The sequence below is a fragment of the Myxocyprinus asiaticus genome, chromosome 2 (genome assembly GCF_019703515.2).
Source record: "Myxocyprinus asiaticus isolate MX2 ecotype Aquarium Trade chromosome 2, UBuf_Myxa_2, whole genome shotgun sequence".
NCBI lineage: Eukaryota > Metazoa > Chordata > Actinopteri > Cypriniformes > Catostomidae > Myxocyprinus > Myxocyprinus asiaticus.
In genome coordinates this window covers 14,515,686-14,535,161 of record NC_059345.1, presented here as the reverse complement: position 1 = coordinate 14,535,161, position 19,476 = coordinate 14,515,686, and the positions used below count along the sequence as shown (strand labels likewise).

The 19,476-nt window shown below is 36.9% G+C and overlaps 1 protein-coding gene across 1 annotated transcript in view; it reads left to right on the top strand.

The window, feature by feature from the left end:
• LOC127450764 (elongation factor-like GTPase 1) overlaps positions 1-19,476 on the top strand; it is a 174,864-nt gene that overhangs the window by 13,262 nt on the left and 142,126 nt on the right. The window contains exons 8-12 of the mRNA XM_051715108.1: positions 898-1,021; positions 4,282-4,361; positions 5,608-5,744; positions 10,324-10,446; positions 16,283-16,382. Of these exons, the coding sequence (XP_051571068.1) occupies positions 898-1,021; positions 4,282-4,361; positions 5,608-5,744; positions 10,324-10,446; positions 16,283-16,382 (564 nt within the window). The remainder of the gene's footprint in view (positions 1-897; positions 1,022-4,281; positions 4,362-5,607; positions 5,745-10,323; positions 10,447-16,282; positions 16,383-19,476) is intronic.

Sequence of the window (19,476 nt, the reverse complement as noted above, 5' to 3'; positions counted from 1 at the left end):
GAAACTCCACAGACACTGAGAATCATTCATGTTGTATGAGATGACAGAGCAGAGCACTTATCCATTGTGAACCACGCAGCACATGTAAATATATATATTTATATAATTAAAATCACAGCATTTGCACTTTAATCTCAGCTCAGCTTTATTTATATCGCATTTAAAACAACAGAGTTGACCAAAGTGCTTCACGGTAATAAAATGTAAAACATATTATTTCAAAATTACCACATACACAAACACCAGTAATCTAAATACAAACACTCCAAAACTGTGTCCTGCATTTCATTTGTCAGACTCAATGGCCAGTGTAAAGAGATTTCAGATTCAGATTTCAGACGTGACTTAAAAGTCTTCAGTGATCACACTTGGCCGGTGTTGTGTCGAAGTCTGTTCCCCCTATGTTTCCCCTTTATTGAAGTCTGTTCCCCCTTTGTTTTGCCTTAGGTTTGTGTCGAAGTCTGTTGATTAAATGATTAGACACCATTTTGATGATTAAATTAAACTTTAAAACATGTTCTGGAAAATAATAATAATTATTAAACTATAATTATTAAAATAATTATTAAAAATAACTAAACTTATGTGTTCAATAGCACATTATCATACTACCATATTTTTGCTGTAGTATCAAAATTGGTATCGATAACTGTCAAATTTCACTGGTATCGGTACCGACTACTGAAATTTTGGTACCATGACAACACTAATTCCGAGTAATAAAATTAATTAGCATAAGTCTAGGCCTTTTCCCAAGCATTATAGCAACATGGCACATTAATATAAAATGTGCGGTCACAGGTGTGTTTTATTTTTTTCAATTCAAATGAATTGAATTTAAATGATGCAACAAATTAACTGTGTTGTTCAAACACTGAATTGTGTTTTCTCTGCCAGAATCCATCAGTTTGCTGAGATGTACAGTCAGAAGATGGGCATCCGTTCCTCAGTATTGCTCAAGACACTATGGGGAGATTTCTACATCAATGCCAAAGTCAAAAAAATCATGAAAGGAGCTCAGGTACCATCATTTTTATGAAATAATGCACTTAGCACACAGTACCATATTACCATTTTATTTTGGTAATACCTCGACGAGATTAACAGATTTATTTATTATTATTTTTACAGTAAATTCTGATTATTTTTACATTTAAGTGTCTGGTAACCAATAAGATGAACCATTTTATTAAAATAATTTTTTCTGCTCTTTGACAAAACCATAAGTAAATGTTCATTAGACTTTACCTTATAAATAGTTTAATAATGACGATGATAATAATAATAATAATAAATATAGCTGTGAGCAGCAATTATCAGGAGCCAAGTCCAAAGGGCAGTATGCATCACACACTAAGCATAACCAAAAGAATGCACAGAGTGGATATGTACATTTCAAACCACAATAGTTTGTTGCTCCAAGCTGGGCTAAAACCGGTACCCATCCAGTCTCCAGTACATCACACCTACAAGTGCGCCAAGCCGGTACAAACTGGTTTTGAGGGGTGCAAGAGACATACTGAGCTAAGAGCACACAAAAGTGTTGCTAAGATACTGCTGCTGTTCATGCAGGTGTTGATTAAAAAAAAAACATTTTCTGATGTCTTGGCATAAGGAAGCAATGAGACATAAATAGTTTTTTTTAAACTAAGCATTTTGACCACTTTGTGGCGCTGTCTCCAAACTGCTCAGGTACCCGTGGGACATAATGTTGAAGACACATGCCACTTTTCAGTTAAATCTGACAAAGCATTTAAAATTTTACATTAAAATTCAAAATGGCTGAGATATGGCTGCCGTTGGAAAAATTGGTATCGTCGGATTTTGTATGACCCAAGGAATCCATAGACACCAATCTCATTATCATACTTGCCATGTACCCTTAGATCATGGTCCTAATGAAGCATACCAAGTTTTGATTCGATAGGACAAAGCGTTGCAGAGATACAGCCTGACTTCCTGTTCTACATCAATATCATAAACTTCATTCCATTGTTTGGTAATGCTTGTGCAAATCAAAAAGCAATTGATAACTTTTGTGCATCTCAGTCTGAAGATTATCTGAAAATTTGTAGGAGAAAAAGCAAAAAAAAAAAAGAATAACATCATAATCAAATATAGCAGCCACTGTAAGGGGCGGAGTTTTAATCTAAGGTGTCCATTACAATTTCTATGAGGAGAGTAAAAAATTCTAGGCCAAACAGTACAAAGGTTTTGCACAAAATAAAAGTTTTTGAACTGTCCTAGAGACCCCATATTTGGTGTGGGGGCTGTGCTGATCCACTCCTATCAGTGTGCCAAATTTCAGCATTTTCCTACATACAGTTCTATGGGCTGTCATAGATTCCTATGGTGAAAGAATAATAATAAGGAACCTAACAAACGCAATAGGGGCTTGCGAAGAGTGCATAACTTGCATTACGCATTGAGTGCATATCACGGAAAAATCAAACGCAGACCACTTAACAATTTGCCCCAGGACGGGATCAAACCCATACCTTTTCATTGCACAGTTTAGTGCGCAATCCACTGCACAACTCTGCCACAAGTTTGACAGCCGCCAAATGGACATTCCAAGCTGAGAGTGAGCACAGCCAAGCACAGCAACTGCCACGGTCATCTTCATATTGTCTTTCTATCTCTGATAACATGCTATTCTTTAAAATATTTAAATACCATGGTACATGAATATGGTTATCTTTCAGTACTATGTTATATATCAAAGTACCCTGGTATTGCCATCTGATACAATCACTACACCATGATACCACCGCAATACTTGTAAGGGTTGTCAGTAGGGTAATTTTATTTTACATCTAGGAAACAATATTTTTATTTCCTTACTTGAAAGAAAGTGCTGTTGTGCAGTAAATGAAATATGTTTGGTCTAAAAGAGCCACATCTTTTAATAAATATGTCCTGTATTAGGTACTTGGAGTCTCTGGGAATGAGATTTGTAAGCAGCCACAAAGCGAGACAGACAGGAAGTGGGCTGACAGAAGTGCTAGAGGAGTGTTGTGACCCTCCATTAGATGCTCTGACTTTGAAGTGCCATTTAGGACATTCACATGTGCTGCTGCAGTTATGCTAATGGACATCATGTCCCCCACTGAAACCTCACCTTAATAACTAGAGAGCTATCTATACACAAACACACCTACACACTTACTGGCATTAATCCTGTGGAGAAATATTTCACTTCCAATGACCAAATGAACTGAACTTAACAGATCTGGATACAGTGTTATTGCTGTCAGTGATCTGACACTCATTTTTGACTCTGACTCTATTAAATTATTTTATTTTCAAAGAAACCATTAAAATTAATGTAGACAATCACTTGATCGCACCTCTTTTATGATTACCATGTATTTTTAATTAAGAAACGTGTGTGTGTGTGTGTATATATATATGGTATTTTTACCTTGTTACACCACTTAACATTGCCAGGTGTAAAAAGCTACATAATTTACATTTTGTTAAATAACATACAGTATACTATCAAGTTTAAGTATAACATATAAACACTATAAAGTGGTATATACTATCAGAACACGTGCACTACCCTGTAGAGCCATCCAGGTTTTTTTTCTTCTTTTTTTTTTTTTTTTAAACATAATCACTCCATATAAAGCCTCTAAGGAATTGGAATATGCATTTTAAACTAGATTTTTTTATTTTTTTTTTTTTTTTTTTTTCAAATCTTGAAAATTCTAATTTGTCATTGACCTATAAGTTTTGTTATGCGACAGTTAACAAGAACACACAAACAGGTAAAGTAGCTAGGCAGTTAAGTCTGAATAATGAATCATTTGAAGATCCCGGCCTCAGTCTGCTGCTACAAGACGATTTGGCTTGCCAGTTAAATGACACTTAGACAATATTATGTCTTCATCCCAGACTGATCAATCATACCCATTATTCCGCTCTAGTAGACAGATCTCATTCACTGAGAGTTCAGTTATATTGTTATGCGGCAGGCGACGTGACCTCTAGACGGTGACATTGATTTGCGGGGGCCTAACAGAGTCAAGCACAACTTATGCATTTAAACTCATTTGAGCTCAGATGAGTGGAGTTGTGGCAGAGAGTTTGACCCCATTCAGTCAAGTAAGGGACAGTTTATTACGTTTCTGTTTGAGAAGCAGTTGATACTATCTTTAAAAAGAAAAATAATTAATATGCACAATCTCTGGTCTGCTTACATGATTGTTTAGTTGTGTATTACAGTGTCCCACATACTGTCCAGTTGGATGTCATCTCTCTCTTTGTCTGTCACAGGCCAAAGGAAAGAAGCCGCTTTTTGTGCAGCTTGTCTTGGATAATATCTGGAATTTGTATGATGCTGTAGTCACTAGAAGGTAACTTCCTATATGAACTGCTTTGTTTATAAAGTCAAAGCTGTTTGTGATTCTGATCATAATTCAGTCAAATTTATTTATTTGGTGCATTTCTGTGTAATATATGCTATTATATATGCTATTAAAGTTAGAAAGAAAAACATATTTTGTCATTATTTACTCACCTCCAAGTGGTTCCAACCCTGTATTGTTTTGTTTCTTCTGTGAAACATAAAACTAAATGTAGTTCAGCTGGCATAGAAGATTATCAGTTAATAATGGCTTAAATATTAGTATGTTTCTCACACAAAGCTATTGTATGCTTCAGAAGACTCATAGTGCACAAGTTGTATAGATTAATTGTAATACTTTTAGGGAGCTTTTTTAAGAAAAATCTTTGGAGCAAAATGAGGGTTAGTAAATTGACAAGTTTTAATTTTTGGATGAACTATTCTTTTAAATGGACATCAAAAATAAAACATTTGATAGTTTTCAAAAACATAGCTGGAATATTTTTACTGGTAAAACTTATAATAAGGTTGTCTAGGTTTAACATTAGTTAAAGGTGTACTCAGTAATTTTTCCACATTAAAAATGTTTAACTCCTAAAGACATGAATTGTAATTTTGCAATATATATAGGAAATCATGACCACTCACATTAAAATGAAGACTCCAGTCATATCAGTCACCTTATAAAAGCTGTTTTATTCTACATGGAGAGGGTCCACACATGGAGGCTGTCATGTTAGAATCACATGACCAGCCGAATACTACTTGCTTAATCTCAGTAACCGTCCTGTTATTTGACACTTTCACTCATTGATTAAAGTAATCATGGCTGACTTTGAATACTAAATTTCTACAATGGCATCTAAATTGAAAGCTATTGATTTTAAATGATGTTGCATCCAAGCCGCTAGGTGTCAGTGTAAGTCCAAGAAGTCACAAAGACAAAAGTTAATGAGTGCTCCTTTAATGCAGTAAGCTCACATGAACTAACAATGAATATAACTTATACAGTATTTATTAATCTTGGTTATTGTTAATTTCTACATATACCAATACATTTGTAAACTTAAAAGTTTAATATGTTAACATAAGTTAATAAACGATGAACTAACATGAACTAACAACAATAGTATATGCATAAAGTCGGGCCGCTCTAACAGATTGCAATTCCAGTTGGTGCCACTAATGGCACAGAAACAACACATTTCACAAGTGTAAAGTCTGTATCTTTTTACATTGCACTTTTACACCTCCAGGGACAAAGAAAAGGTGGAGAAGATGGTAACCTCTTTGGGCTTAAAGGTCATGTCTCGTGACCTGAGACACTCAGACCCCAGAGTTCTCCTCAGTGCTATCTGCAGCCAGTGGCTTCCTGTATCTCAAGCCGTACTCTGTATCCTTTACCACATGATCACTAGCACTAATGTACAGACTCAATTCAGACTTTGTTTTTTAGATAATTATAGCCTTTGGTGTGATATCTATTTTTATTTTTATTTATTTATTTTTTATTTTTTTTTTGCAAATATCTAATTGACATTCAAAATGTAAATGACATGTGATTGGTACTTTATGTCTTGCATATATTTAACCATCTATAACCATGTCATGACTATGACAAAGCAGCTCCGATGTAGCATTCCATTTACACAGAACACAAGCCTTAAAGAGCAGATATTATGGTTTTTAAATTTTGTTTTAAAGGTCTCATACAATAGATTTACATGCATCCAAGGTCAAAAAAACACTTTAATTTGCTCATAATTTAAATTGCATCATTACCTTTTTTCCCAGAGTCAAAAACGACTCGTTCAATGATCCGTTCTAAAGAATTCATTCTAAACTCCTCCTTTCGGAGAGCCTACTCTGCTCTGATTTTTCAGATGTCCCAGTCTGTTGTGATTGGTCTACTGCTTAGTGTAGTGTTTGAGGGTGGTTCAAAGCTGTTCGCGAGCAGCCAATGAAGACCAGAGATGGGTTTTTTGTCACCAAATTATGTAGGTTAGCATAGGAAGTACGTCTGGAATTACTAAAAACTCGTTTCAGGTGTTCAGAATCGGTTCTTTCTTTTGGGAGTCAATAACTCCATTTGTCGTGCACTTTGATTTTTGAAACTTTGCAGACTTTTTTACGTTCACAAACGGCTATATAACACACTACATGAAAGGTAATATTTGAAAAACCATAATAGGTACTCTTTAAAATTAAGCTTACCTTAAACTTAAACTTATTATTAAGTCTTGCAATCACTGGTATTTCCTTCTGGAAATGCAAATGTAGTTAATAACACTATGTTTGGGAAAACATTAATTGTCACACATTATACATTTTCATATATACAGTGAAATGTCTTTGTTTTCATATATCCCAGCTAAGCTGGGGTCAGAGTGCAGGGTCAGCCATGATACGGCACCCCTGGAGCAGATAGGGTCAAGGGCCTTGCTCAAGGGCCCAACAGTGGCATCTTGGCAGTTTTGGGGCTTGAACCCCTGACCTTCTGGTCACTAACCCAGAGCCTTTAACCACTGAGCCGCCACTGCCCCTTTATTTGGGTTGTCTCATTAACAAAATATCAGTAGTTGATACTAATGCCAATGCAATTTTGATACCAAAACTATTATTATTTTAAACACTTACATTTTAAAAAGTTAAAAATAGCATGCATGTCTAAAATAATAAATAAATAAATGGCATGTAGCTTTCAAATATTTCTAAATGAAGTACACATTGCCTCAATTGTTTCTTAATGAAGTAAACAGTGAGGAAGCAGGGAAGATATACAAGTAATAGAACAAATTAAAAAAATAGAACAAATATGGTATTAAAGTAATCAGTGCTTACTGCAAGTTCCTAGCACCAGCATCAATCATTTAATTAAATATTCAGAATTTGAAAAAAAAAGTAGTCAAATATATGATAAAACTCCTTACATTTTTGTCTTCACTGTGCCGAGTGATTATTAGTTGTAATGTATTAATACTGCTGCTGTCTGTCGATAATTTCTTTTTTTAATCGTGCTTAATCGTGATTAATCACTCACAGATTTTAAAAGTGCTGAAATTTGAATCTATATATACTGCTTTTCTTTTTAAAAATTCATATATTTTTTATTTTAGGAAAGAAAACAAAAAAATATGTAGCAATATAATGCTGTATTTACATTTTCCAAACAAAGCCTTCCACAATATAGGTAGAAATGCACTAAAATATTGCCAATTCAAGTAACATTAAATGTTTCCCAAGGTCTAAGTGGGAGTTTGACTAATTGAAAGAACTAGTCTCCCCATATAGGTTGCATATTAATTGCAATGGGCATTAAATCTCTTAAACTCTCATCCTCCACAATATTAATATGCCAGTAGAATGTGGCTGTACACTTTGCTACAGCAGTCGTGAAGCTGCGTTCATGATTTCTGTCAGAGCGTCACCACCAGCGTTGAGCGCCGCTTTGTACTCACCATGAAAAGCGCTTGTAAGCAAAGATGTCTCATTCTGCATTTTGGTGATAATTAAGATTTGGTGTGCTTCTGTGGTAATTAAAACATGCTTTACATAAGTTGAAAAATACTTGATTTCTATCACAAGTTTTTTGCTTCAAATAGCACTAAGAGCCCCTTTCTCCATCATTTATTACTGACAGGGATGTGCTGTCAGAGATTCTTTAATTTACTGACATATCAATCTCTGCGGCTCTATCATAAGAGAGAGCGTAACAGTCAACTAGCATTTTATGGCCGCCCATAGAATGTCTATAGGACCACCGCATTACACTGTTTTAAGCTAAGCATAGATATACATACGTAGATGCCTCATTCAGCTTGTTTGGATACGTTGAGCGTGGTGCCATCTTGGAACAGTCAAGGAGAGCTGTTTGAATGTAAGTAAAAGGAGAAGAAGCCTCAGACTGCTGCATAAACTGCTTTTGTTTGGAAACAGTTTATCATGTAATGAATTGACTGACTCTGTGCTAATTTTCAGTATGTTTTCCATGATATATTTATTTGTAGAGGACTTTATTTGCAGTTTTCCATAAAAAAATAAATAAAAAAAGAAGTGATGTTTTAGAAGTGATGTCAGGATATTTTATATCATTTAAAAGTTGGCAGGAAAAGACAGTAGACTTTTGCAGACCGTATCTGTGAATTTACATTCATGTGTTGTTGGACGGCTCTTGACCTATCCAATATGGTGGACGCGCCGATGTATCGTGGTCAATAGAAACAGCTGCTAATAAGGTGTCTGTGTATAGAATATATCTATGAAGCTAAGCTTGTAGGCTCATCTTAGTAGAAGTGCTCTGGGGCTGTCTGTCTGTGGTGTATGCGTCAGTGTAATGACTCCGGGCGGACACATTGCAAAGGTTCTGCCCTTCACACCAGTGTTTATGCCGTGTTAACGGTAAATGCGTTAATTGCGATTAAGAAAAATTAATTAATTAATTAATCGCATGCGTTAAACCGTTAATTCTGACAGCTCTAATTAATACTAATTCGATGCTGTCAGAGTTTGACTAAGAAGCAGACAATTAAATTAAAATGAGCTTATACGAAGTTTCATTTTTTATTTCTGCCTAATAATCATTCGTTCATGTTCAGTTAGGCTTATTAAAGCTACAAAAGTCTTTCAGCCAAGAGCAGTAAGTGCTTTTATAATTTAATTTAATCATTTTTGTTGATTGATTAGTATTAATGACATAATAGACAGTGGTAGATCCATTAGGCTGCATTACTGAAGCACAGATCTAATATTTTGACACTGTTCACATTCACATACATAAATGACTCTGTTTACATGAATACAGCGAGAACGGCAATCGCAAACCACGTGCACAAATACACAAGTGAAAGCAGCCATCTGCCAGTCAGACAGCACTCAGATACCAGATTGAGTTTGTGCTCTATTTTACTGTAGTTTTAGTGACTTCTTGGCACTGAAGTACCGGCACTATTAACATCCCTAATGTGACTTATAAAGGTTGGTTTAACTTTTTGGTCCTCTGTCCTAAACTATCCAAATATCTGCAACCAAGTATTAGAGTATAGATTCTAGGGTTAGAGTTATAAATCATTAAAAAAATTTTTTTATAATTCTAGAAACACGCAGTCCTCTGTTATTTATACACAAACTCCAGTTTATTAAACTTTATTAATTAGAATTATATTATTCACATAATGGCAAGAAAATTAATAAGATGGAACCTAAAAGGATGAAAATAAATAAATGAACAGGATTCCTAACAGGATAAAAATCAATTAGAACGTATACAACACACAGTCCACTGTTAATTATACACAACCTCCAGTGATGTTAGTCAGTTCAGTTGGATTCAGGCACTGTCCTGCTGTGACCTCACCAGCTGTAAGGGGAGGAAACACAGAACCGATCGTTATCAGACTGCTTCCTCTGCACTGATTTGATTGACATGGGCACACCTTGCAATTACTGCAATGACAGGTGCTTAGAATGACATTTCATTGCGATTAATGGTTTTGGTAAAGTGTTGCTTGTTCCCCTAAACATGTAATTAAATGATTCTCAAAATACTCAAATGTGCGATGTTGGGCCTGCATGGCAGGTGTATCACTTTTGCCTGTTGTTGTTTGTGAATAGAAAGTAGTTGGCAGTTTCCAAGTATAGGGTTCATTTTGGTGTCCTATGACTTTTTAAAGTGTTATGTAACATAAAATCAACAGCAAAAAAAGTAGGTGTTTTAAAACATCACATAATCTGATGAATTAATATTCAATGCATGTTTCAGATTACAACATTATATTAAATATATAAGAAAAATATGTAAATATAAAATATTATTTAGCTGTGTCCAACATTTTGCATGAAACCCTGTCACCGCATGATTTTCCTCCATTAAAATTTTTTTTTTTTAACCTTACTTAAAATAAGAACCCCCCCCCCCCCCCCAAGTTTGTACCCAACTGATGGAAAGATCCATTTTCTTTAAGCATGTTACTTAGCAATGGTGTGTGAAAAGTTGCCCAGCCCAGCCGAGATCGTGGCTGAGAGAGTGGAAAAGCTGATGAGCGTGGGAGCCCGCAGATTCGACTCTCTTCCTGAGAAGACGCAAGAGCTAAAAAAAGGTGAGTGTGTGTAGACAGCTACAGCAAACGACATGATTCATAGGCATTTCATACAGCCAGAATCCATCTGGGTCATTGCTGTTATGCAGTACATTTTGAGATCTGTAGAACATCAATATGCTTGTGTTGCAATGTAAGGAAGTGTTTTTATAAAAGAGTATAACCAGACTTTCAGAAATATGCTCGGGTCAAGCTCAGGAATTTAAACTTTATTAATTATAACATGATTATCTGCAAAATGGCAAGACAATGTGTAGGATTGAACCTGCATGATTGAAATAAAGAGCTAAAGTTAGCCGATGGTCAGTGAGAGATTGAGAGTTAATATTGGTATTTTTTTTAACCAACCTGAATGAAGAAATAAAGAAACAAAATAAATAATTCACCCAAAAATTTAAGTACTGTCATCATTTACTCACCCTCATGTTGTTCCCAACCCAAATAACTTTGTCTTCCATGAAAAAAAAAAGGAGATCAGTCACCCTTTACTTTTATGTATGAAAAAAAAAATATATATATAATATTGTCGGGGCGAGCTGTCAAGATCGGAGTAGAGAGGCGAGGACTGCACAGTTTCAATGGGCTTTATTAAGCTTTAAAAAATAAACAATAACAACCCCATAGGGGAGAAACAGATGTCCCCAAAACAGACTGGAACTGGGTTGGCTGGGCAGCGGAGGGGAGAGCCTCTGGATAAGGCTTATCACAGGATTCTCCAGAACCTGCAGCTCAGACAGACAGACCAAATACAAAACAAGATAGGCAGACCATCCATGAATATGTCTGGTGCAACAAACAGGCACCGGACAGAGAACGCAGGGAGGTTAAATAGGTAAGGAAATAAAGGGGGGTAATGAGGGAAGGCAGGTGAAGCAAAAACTAATAACCAGGTAACAAGGGACCGGGGCCTGGAAGTGAGACAGGAGAGCACATTGCAAACAAACCTAACAGAAGCCATGTGCTCACACCAAACACAATGACAAGACAGTAGAGCACATGGCAATGAAACCATCATTGTCCATGTGCTCAAACAAAACACAATGACAAGACAATAGAGCACATGGTAACGAAACCATCATTGGCCATGTGCTCAAACAAAAAATGAGACAAGACAGGAGTGCATGACAAGAGACCCGAACACGAAGCCATGCACTCACAAAGGCGAGACATGTAGCATGAGTGTCTAGATCCCGACCCAGAAACTAAACCGGAGAGTCAGGATCCAGACACCATGCTCCGAACATGAAAACACAGACTAAACAGTAGAGTGCACAGCAAGGAAATAACACCCGAAGCCATGCACTCTCACAGAGACAAAACACATAGGTGTCAGGATCCTGTCACCACAATAAACATGACTTACAAAGTGACAGGATCCTGACACGAGCACTCTAATATTTGGGAGAGTTAGCCCTTTAATAATTTGCAGTAGCACTCTGGGAAAAATTGCAACTTCCATTCAAACCAAATGAGTAGAGACTGTGTGTATGTGTGTGTGTATATATATATATATATATATATAAATATACACACACATGCCGATCAGCCACAACATTAAAACCACTAAACCATTAAAACTGGGATTTTCACACAGAACAGTCTCTATAATTTACTCAGAATGGTGCCAAAAACAAAAAACAACCAGTGAGGGGCAGTTCTGTGGATAGAAATGCCTTGTTGATGAGAGAGGTCAACAGAGAATGGCCAGAATGGTTCGAACTAACAAAGTCTACAGTAACTCAGATAACCACTTTGTACAATTGTGGTGAGAAGGATAGCATCTCAGAATGCGATTCTGTGATACGGGTTGGCGCTCTTTTGGTGGCACAAGGGGGACCTACACAATATTAGGCAGGTGGTTTTAATGTTTATATATGAACTCAGCAAAAAAAGAAACATCCCTTTTTTAGGACACTGTATTTTAAAGATAATTTTGTAAACATCCAAATAACTTTACAGAATTTATTGTAAAGGGTTTAAACAATGTTTTCCATGCTTGTTCAATGAACCATAAACAATTAATGAACATGCACCTGTGGAACGGTCGTTAAAATACTAACAGCTTACAGACGGTAGGCAATTAAGGTCACAGTTATAAAAAACTTAAGACACTAAAGTCTACTGACTCTGAAAAACACCAAAAGAAAGATGCCCAGGGTCCCTGCTCATCTGTGTGAATGTGCCTTAGGCATGCTGCAAGGAGCTACAGAGTTCAGTGGCTGGGAGTGGAGTAATGGTGCACCAGTCAACCATATCAAGAGCGCTGCATAACGCTGGCCTTTATGGGAGGGTGGCAAGAAAGAAGCCGTTACTCAAAAAGTAGAGCACTATGTGTGGCGCAAACCTAACACTTCCTATTCCTCAAGACACACCATCCCTACAGTGAAGTATGGTGATGGCATGCTTCTCATCAGCAGGGAATGGGCATCTTGTTAGAATTGAAGGAAGAATGGATTGAGCAAATATATACTGCAAGAGAACCTGCTTCAGTCCGCTAAATAACTGAAGCTTGGGAGGAAATTCACCTTTCAGCAGGACAATGATCCCAAGCACAAGGCCAAAGCAACATTGGAGTGGCTCAAGAACAAAAAGATAAATGTCCTACAGTGGCCCAGTCAAAGTCCTGATCTCAATCCTACTGAGAATCTGTGGCACTATTTGAAAATTGCAGTCCACAAGCATCACCCAACCAACCTTGTCACTGTGTGCTAAGCTGGTACATATGTACCCCAAAAGACTTACAGCAGTTATTGCAGCAAAACATGACTCGACCAAATATTAATGTGTGAGGGTTGAATACTTATGCAAGCAAGATATTTCAGTTTTTTATTTTTCATAAAAATATTTCCCAACAAAAAAACAATGTCACCTTACAATAACTGATTTTGAGTTTCAGTGTTTTAAAATAAAATATCAATCAGAATGAAATTTCAGTATACCATTTGTAATTCGGTAATTTGAGAGAATTGGTCAGGGGTCTGAATACTTTTGCAAGGCACTGTATATACTGTATATAATGGCACTTTTCCACTGCACGTTATGGCTCAACTCGACTCTGCTCGCTTTACTTTTCTGAGCTTGCTTTTCCACTGCAGTATAGTGCCGACTCAACATGGGTGGGATTATAGGCTGATCGTCATAGTCTACTGCCGTGATAACACGACCGCTAGCTGTTAGCTACTAGCTCATTGTGCTGCATAAAGCAGTTGTTGCATGGTGATTTTACACATGTGTAACAGTTAAATTGGCCTGGTTGTTTTAGAAGCAAGCTTTCCAGTAGCTGGTCAACTAAATAAAGTGAAGCTTTCAAGCAGAATATAGAGTTAACATAACAAAACGTACCATCCTCCATCGTGGACTCCAACAACGCCGAGTCCAGGGCACTCTCCCTCCCATTGCTCGCCGGTCTATTGCCATAGATAGCGTCCATTTGGTCGAACCACTTCCACTTTCTTCTGTTTGAACCACTCCGGCTGTTGTGGTCATTGATGGTTCTGTAGTCACTTTTAATTTTTTTTTTTTTACTTTTCCCTACACTGTTGGTAGGTCCGGTGGTAGCCGTGTGCGGCCAACAGCAGAGACACTTCCTAAAAGACTTTTTCGTTTCATGTCGTTTCGTTCATTGCTAATGAGAGGAACGTCTGCACCTCGTTTATTGACCACGGTGTGGTTTTGCGCACAGCCATTTCTTTTTACAATTCGAAAGTCACGTGAACAAATGATATTGCTGTCGCTGTTGCTAACTTTAAAACTAGCGGGTTGATGTCCCGTGTCGCAAATCCAGTGACGCTGGTAGTGACGATTCTCTCTGATCAATCAGTGATCTGCTTTTGACGTCACATTTAGTATCAGCTCGGCTCGCTTGGAACCTCGACCGAGGTGGTACTAAAAAAAGTATCAGGTACCAGGTACTATCCACAGTGGAAAACCCCCAAAAAGCGAGCAGAGTCGAGTCTAGTTGAGCTGTACCGTGCAGTGGAAAAGCCCCATATGAGTGTGTGTGTGTGTGTGTGTGTGTGTGCTCTTCACTAATGAAAATGGCACTCTCCGTTCTTCCTCTCACTTTCTGCCCACTAGAAGCTTCCTAGAACCGAAAAATTTGTCCCACGTGAATTGTGTAAATTTGTAAAAAAAAAAAAAAAAAAAAGGTGTAGGGGTGTTAATATCTCATCTGGGGTTAAAGTCTTATAGAAAATGCCCTGTCCTCTGCATTGTCGAGAAGCACTTGACACCCAGTGATACCCAAATAAGCATCATTCAGCCTTCCCTTGGATGGCACCACTGCTGCTTCTGCGTCATACAAGTGTAATTTGAGACCGTGTGAGGCGGAGCCTGTTTTTTTCACCGTCAGGACTTTATTCAGGAAATTAATTTGAATTATTTCAGAAAATAAAAGCTTATATATGGTTGGATATCAAACAGATTTGTACTGTTGCCAAAGTCGCTGACAGGTTAAAAAAAAAAACAAAAAAAACTACTAATGTATAGATTGTTAAGGAGCAATTCCAGCAATATGAACGTGACAGTCTTTGCTCGGTAATTTCCCTTTTTTTTTGTTTTTGTCCTTTGTCGATCCAATGTGCGAGAACCAGTTGCTTTGATGCCATTAACACCCAACCTGACGTGACCCTTGACTCGTCATATTTTAATGTACGCGAATGCAACATGATATGCAAGTGCATCATCTGGTTCTTGATAAGTGGAGGGTTCTTTGCTGAGCTTAAAGGGATAGTTCACCCAAAAATTAAAATTCTCTCATCATTTACTCACTCTCATGCCATCCCAGATGTGTATGACTTTCTTTCTTCTGCAGAACACAAACGAGGATTTTTAGAAGAATATCTCAATTCTTTAGGTCCATACAATGCAAGTGAATGGTGGCCAGAACTTTGAAGATCCTAAAAGCATGTAAAGGCAGCATAAAAGTAATCCATATGACTCCAGTGTTTAAATCCATAACTTCAGAAGCAATATGATAGGTGTGGGTGAGAAACAGATCAATATTTAAGTCCTTTATTACTATTAATTCTCCTCCCTGCCCATTAGGTGGTGATGTGTGCAAAGAATGCAAATTGCCAAAAACAAAAGCAAAGAATGTGAAAGTAAAAGTGGAGATTTTATAGTAAAAAAGGACTTAAACATTGGTCTGTTTCTCATCCACACCTATTACATCACTTCTGAAGACATGGATTTAACCATTGGAATCAAATGGATTACTTTTATGCTGCCTTTATATGCTTTATGGACCTTATGGTCTGTCCACCATTCACTTGCATTGTGAGGACCAACAGAGAAAATCTAAAGAATTTTGTTTGTGTTCAGCAGATGAAGGAAAGTCATACACATCTGGGATAGCATGAGGGTGAGTAAATGATTACAAAATTTTCATTTTTGGTTGAACTATCCCTTTAAAATGCTGCAATAACCTTTTGAAAAACCTTTATTTTTAAGAGATTAACAAACAACCTTTTGTGTCTGACTGTGGTGTAAGATACTGGAAGGCATTTTGTTTTCCAGCTTTCAGATGACTTTTACACATTTCTGAAAAGAGTTTAGCAGGATATCTTTAATATTGTGTGCCTTTAGGCTGAGCTTTCTATGAACTCGTACTTTAAAAGCAAAAGGCTTACATTTTGTAATATGCTTTCAAGACATGTCTGATGGTGCGTAGGTGTGGAATTTATTTTGATTTTATATTCATACAAAAAACCTGACCGTGTCCCAATTGTTTTGCATTCAATGTCAGAATTACACAATTGCACTACAATAAACTAGTAAACTGATATTTAAAAAAAAAAAAAGTCTAATCTGTCTCTTCTGTGTGTGTCCCCTGTAGCATTTCTAGATTGTTCGGCTGATGAGATGGCCCCAGTAATTGTTTTTGTGTCAAAGATGTTTGCCGTGGACTCCAAAGCTCTTCCACAGAACAAAAAGAGGTATTGAGCTTACATTTTTATTTATACATAGTACACATAACACAGTAATGATTCCAGGCTCATTTCTAGTTAGACATTAAAACCAACTTTTCAGTGAGCGAGTGTGCCGATTCAGTGACTGGTTCAGTCTATGATTCAGACTGATGTATTAGATTCAGTCTGATTTGTCAGTCAGGTTGACTTTCACTCACTGAGCACTTTATTAGGAACACTATGGTCTAATAATGTGCCCGATGTGGTCTTCTGCTGTTGTAGCCCATCCGCCTAAAGGTTTGACATGTACATTCTGAAATGCTGTTCTGCTCACTACAATTATACAGAGGGGTTATCTGAGTTACCATAGCCTTTCTGTCAACTTGAACCAGTCTGGCCATTCTCTGTTGACCTCTCTCATCAACAAGGCATATCCATCCGCAGAACTGCCGTTCACTGGATGTTTTTCTATCTTTTTCTTTTTTGTTTGGCACCATTCTGAGTAAATTCTAGAGACTGTTGTGCATGGAAATCCCAGGAGATCAGCAGTTACAGAAATACTCAAACCAGACCGTCTGGCGCCAACAATCATGCCACGGTCCAAATCACAGAGATACATTTTTTCCCCATTCTGATGGTTGATGTGAACATTAACTGAATCTCCTGACCCGTATCTGCTTGATTTTATGCATTGCACTGCTGCCACATGATTGACTGATTAGATAATTGCATGAATAATTAGGTGTACAGGTGTACCTAATAAAGTGCTCAGTGAGTGTATTTGTATTTTCGTTCTAGTGTGAAATCAGTGCAATGCAATAGAAAGTTATATTGGCTATTCATTTTTTTATATATTATTTTGTGCTACCCTTTTTTCTCTCTCATCACAAACAACTCACTAATAGAGGATATATTTTTGTCAAGCATTTTGTCTGTATACACTAAACGTGAAACTACTGTGCAACATGACAAAATCACAGCCGGTCAGCAAAAATTTTATGTTTAATATTTTTATTTTTTTTATAGAGGACCAATTAGATTTAACAGTGGGTGCTACACAGCACAAAGCCACAAAAAGAGAAATTGAGCAATTTTTCAAAATGTACTGTCAAAACCTGGATCTTTTATAACTCAGTTCCCAATAACACTATTATGATAACAGACAGATAAATATCCTTGTAGGACATCAAAAGAAATCTAACCTGTTCTTTATGTAATTCTTACTTTTGAACAACACATTCTCAAGTGTCTTCTCTCAAAATAGACCACAACTATTCCTGAGTTTCAATAAAGATAATGATCAATAATAATCAAGTAAAATTGAAAATCCTTTAAAAATGTTGGTTACACTTTATTTTACAGTGTCCTTTTTACAGTGTGATTACTGTAAGTACTGCATATGTACCTATGTACTTACTATAGGGATATGGTTAGGGTTTGTTTTTTAGGGTAAGTTGCTTGTAATTATGCATAATTTACTGTTATTACTATAGTCAGTACATGTAATATGTATAACAAGGACACAGTAAAATGAAGTGTTACCAACATTTCAGTACAACCAATAAGGTCTTGTTTGATTTCCAATGAATTGCTGTTAGAATCCTGTGGGATTGGTTCCTAAAGGTTTTAGTAAGTTTGCAATAGCCCTTGGGTTCTACAAACTTAATGGACCTTGGCCAAATAGTGGTGTAGCAGTTGATCGATATAGCACCATGTTTACGGAGTGAGTGTGTGTGTGTGTGAGAGCATGAGTGTGTGGCAGTGTGTTTTTTTTTAAACTTTTTTGCTGGACTGTGAGATGTCGCTAGCTTGGATCATGTTCCTGTTGGCATCCTTTATGTCTGGAATCAACTGAAATAAATGTTTTTAGTTTTCATCATAAGCAACATGAGGTTGTGCCAGCTTGACCGTGGATCAGTGTTAAGGAACAATGCCCTGTCTAATAGTGCCCTGTTGTAGAGTTGAGACACTAGATGGTGCTCACAGTTTGTCAAAGCTAAACCATACTCCTCATATGACCTCAGATCTGAGGACACAAGCTGCTCAGATTCTTTGTTCTGGAGTCAGTGTGTATGTCAGCTCACAGACGATAATCGTGGTAAGCCACCTTTTTAGGACTGACCACAGATCAGAAATGTTCCATTATTCATTGGATTGTTGCGACTACAATAGAAGTATAGAATGCAATTAGGCAGTGCCACAAATAATTCAGTCAAGCAAATATTTTTTCCCATCTGTCTCTTCTCTAACATTCCACCCACTCACAAAATTTTACACTTAAATTGGTGATGCGTCTGTGTAGTGTTTTCAACCCTTTTGTTCTCATGCTGTTCTTTGTCTTCCTTCTCACCTTTGAAAGTAAGTGACAGCCTGTGTAGAGGTGGGTGGTATGACCAAATTCACAATATGAGTAATTTTATATAACTGTCATGGTTTATGTCAAAATATAGTTATTTTTATTGGAAATGCAATGAAACAATGGTTAATATATTAATAAAACATATGGTGATACCTTTTTTGTTTTTGGATAATCTAGTGAATTAAATAGTTTACAAATTCATATCTCTTTTCATATTAAACTTGAAAAATATTCCTAACAAATGAATAAAAACTGTCAGATTATACTCACCGACCACTTTATTAGGTACACCTGTACACTTATTTATTCATGCGATTATCTTGTCAGCCAATTATGTGGCAGCAGTGCAATGCATAAAATCAATCAGATACGGGTCAGGAGCTTCAGTTAATGTTCACTTCAAACATCAGAATGGGGAAAAATGTGATCTCAGTGATTTTGACCGTGGCATGATTTTTGGTGCCAGACGGGCTGGTTTGAGTATTTCTATAAACTGCTGATCTCTTGGGATTTCCATGCCTAACAGTGTCTAGAGTTTACTCAGGATGGTGCCAAAAGCAAAAACACATCCAGGGAGCGGCAGTTCTGCAGTTTTTGCTGCAAGCTGAGGCTGCAGTGGGCACAGGCTCACCAAAACTGGACAGTCAATGACTGGAAAAACATAGCCTGGTCTGATGAATCTTGATTTCTTCAGAGGTACACAGATGGTAGGCCTACTGCAGACTCAGCTTTCTGTTCTTGGCTGACAGAAGTGGAACCTGA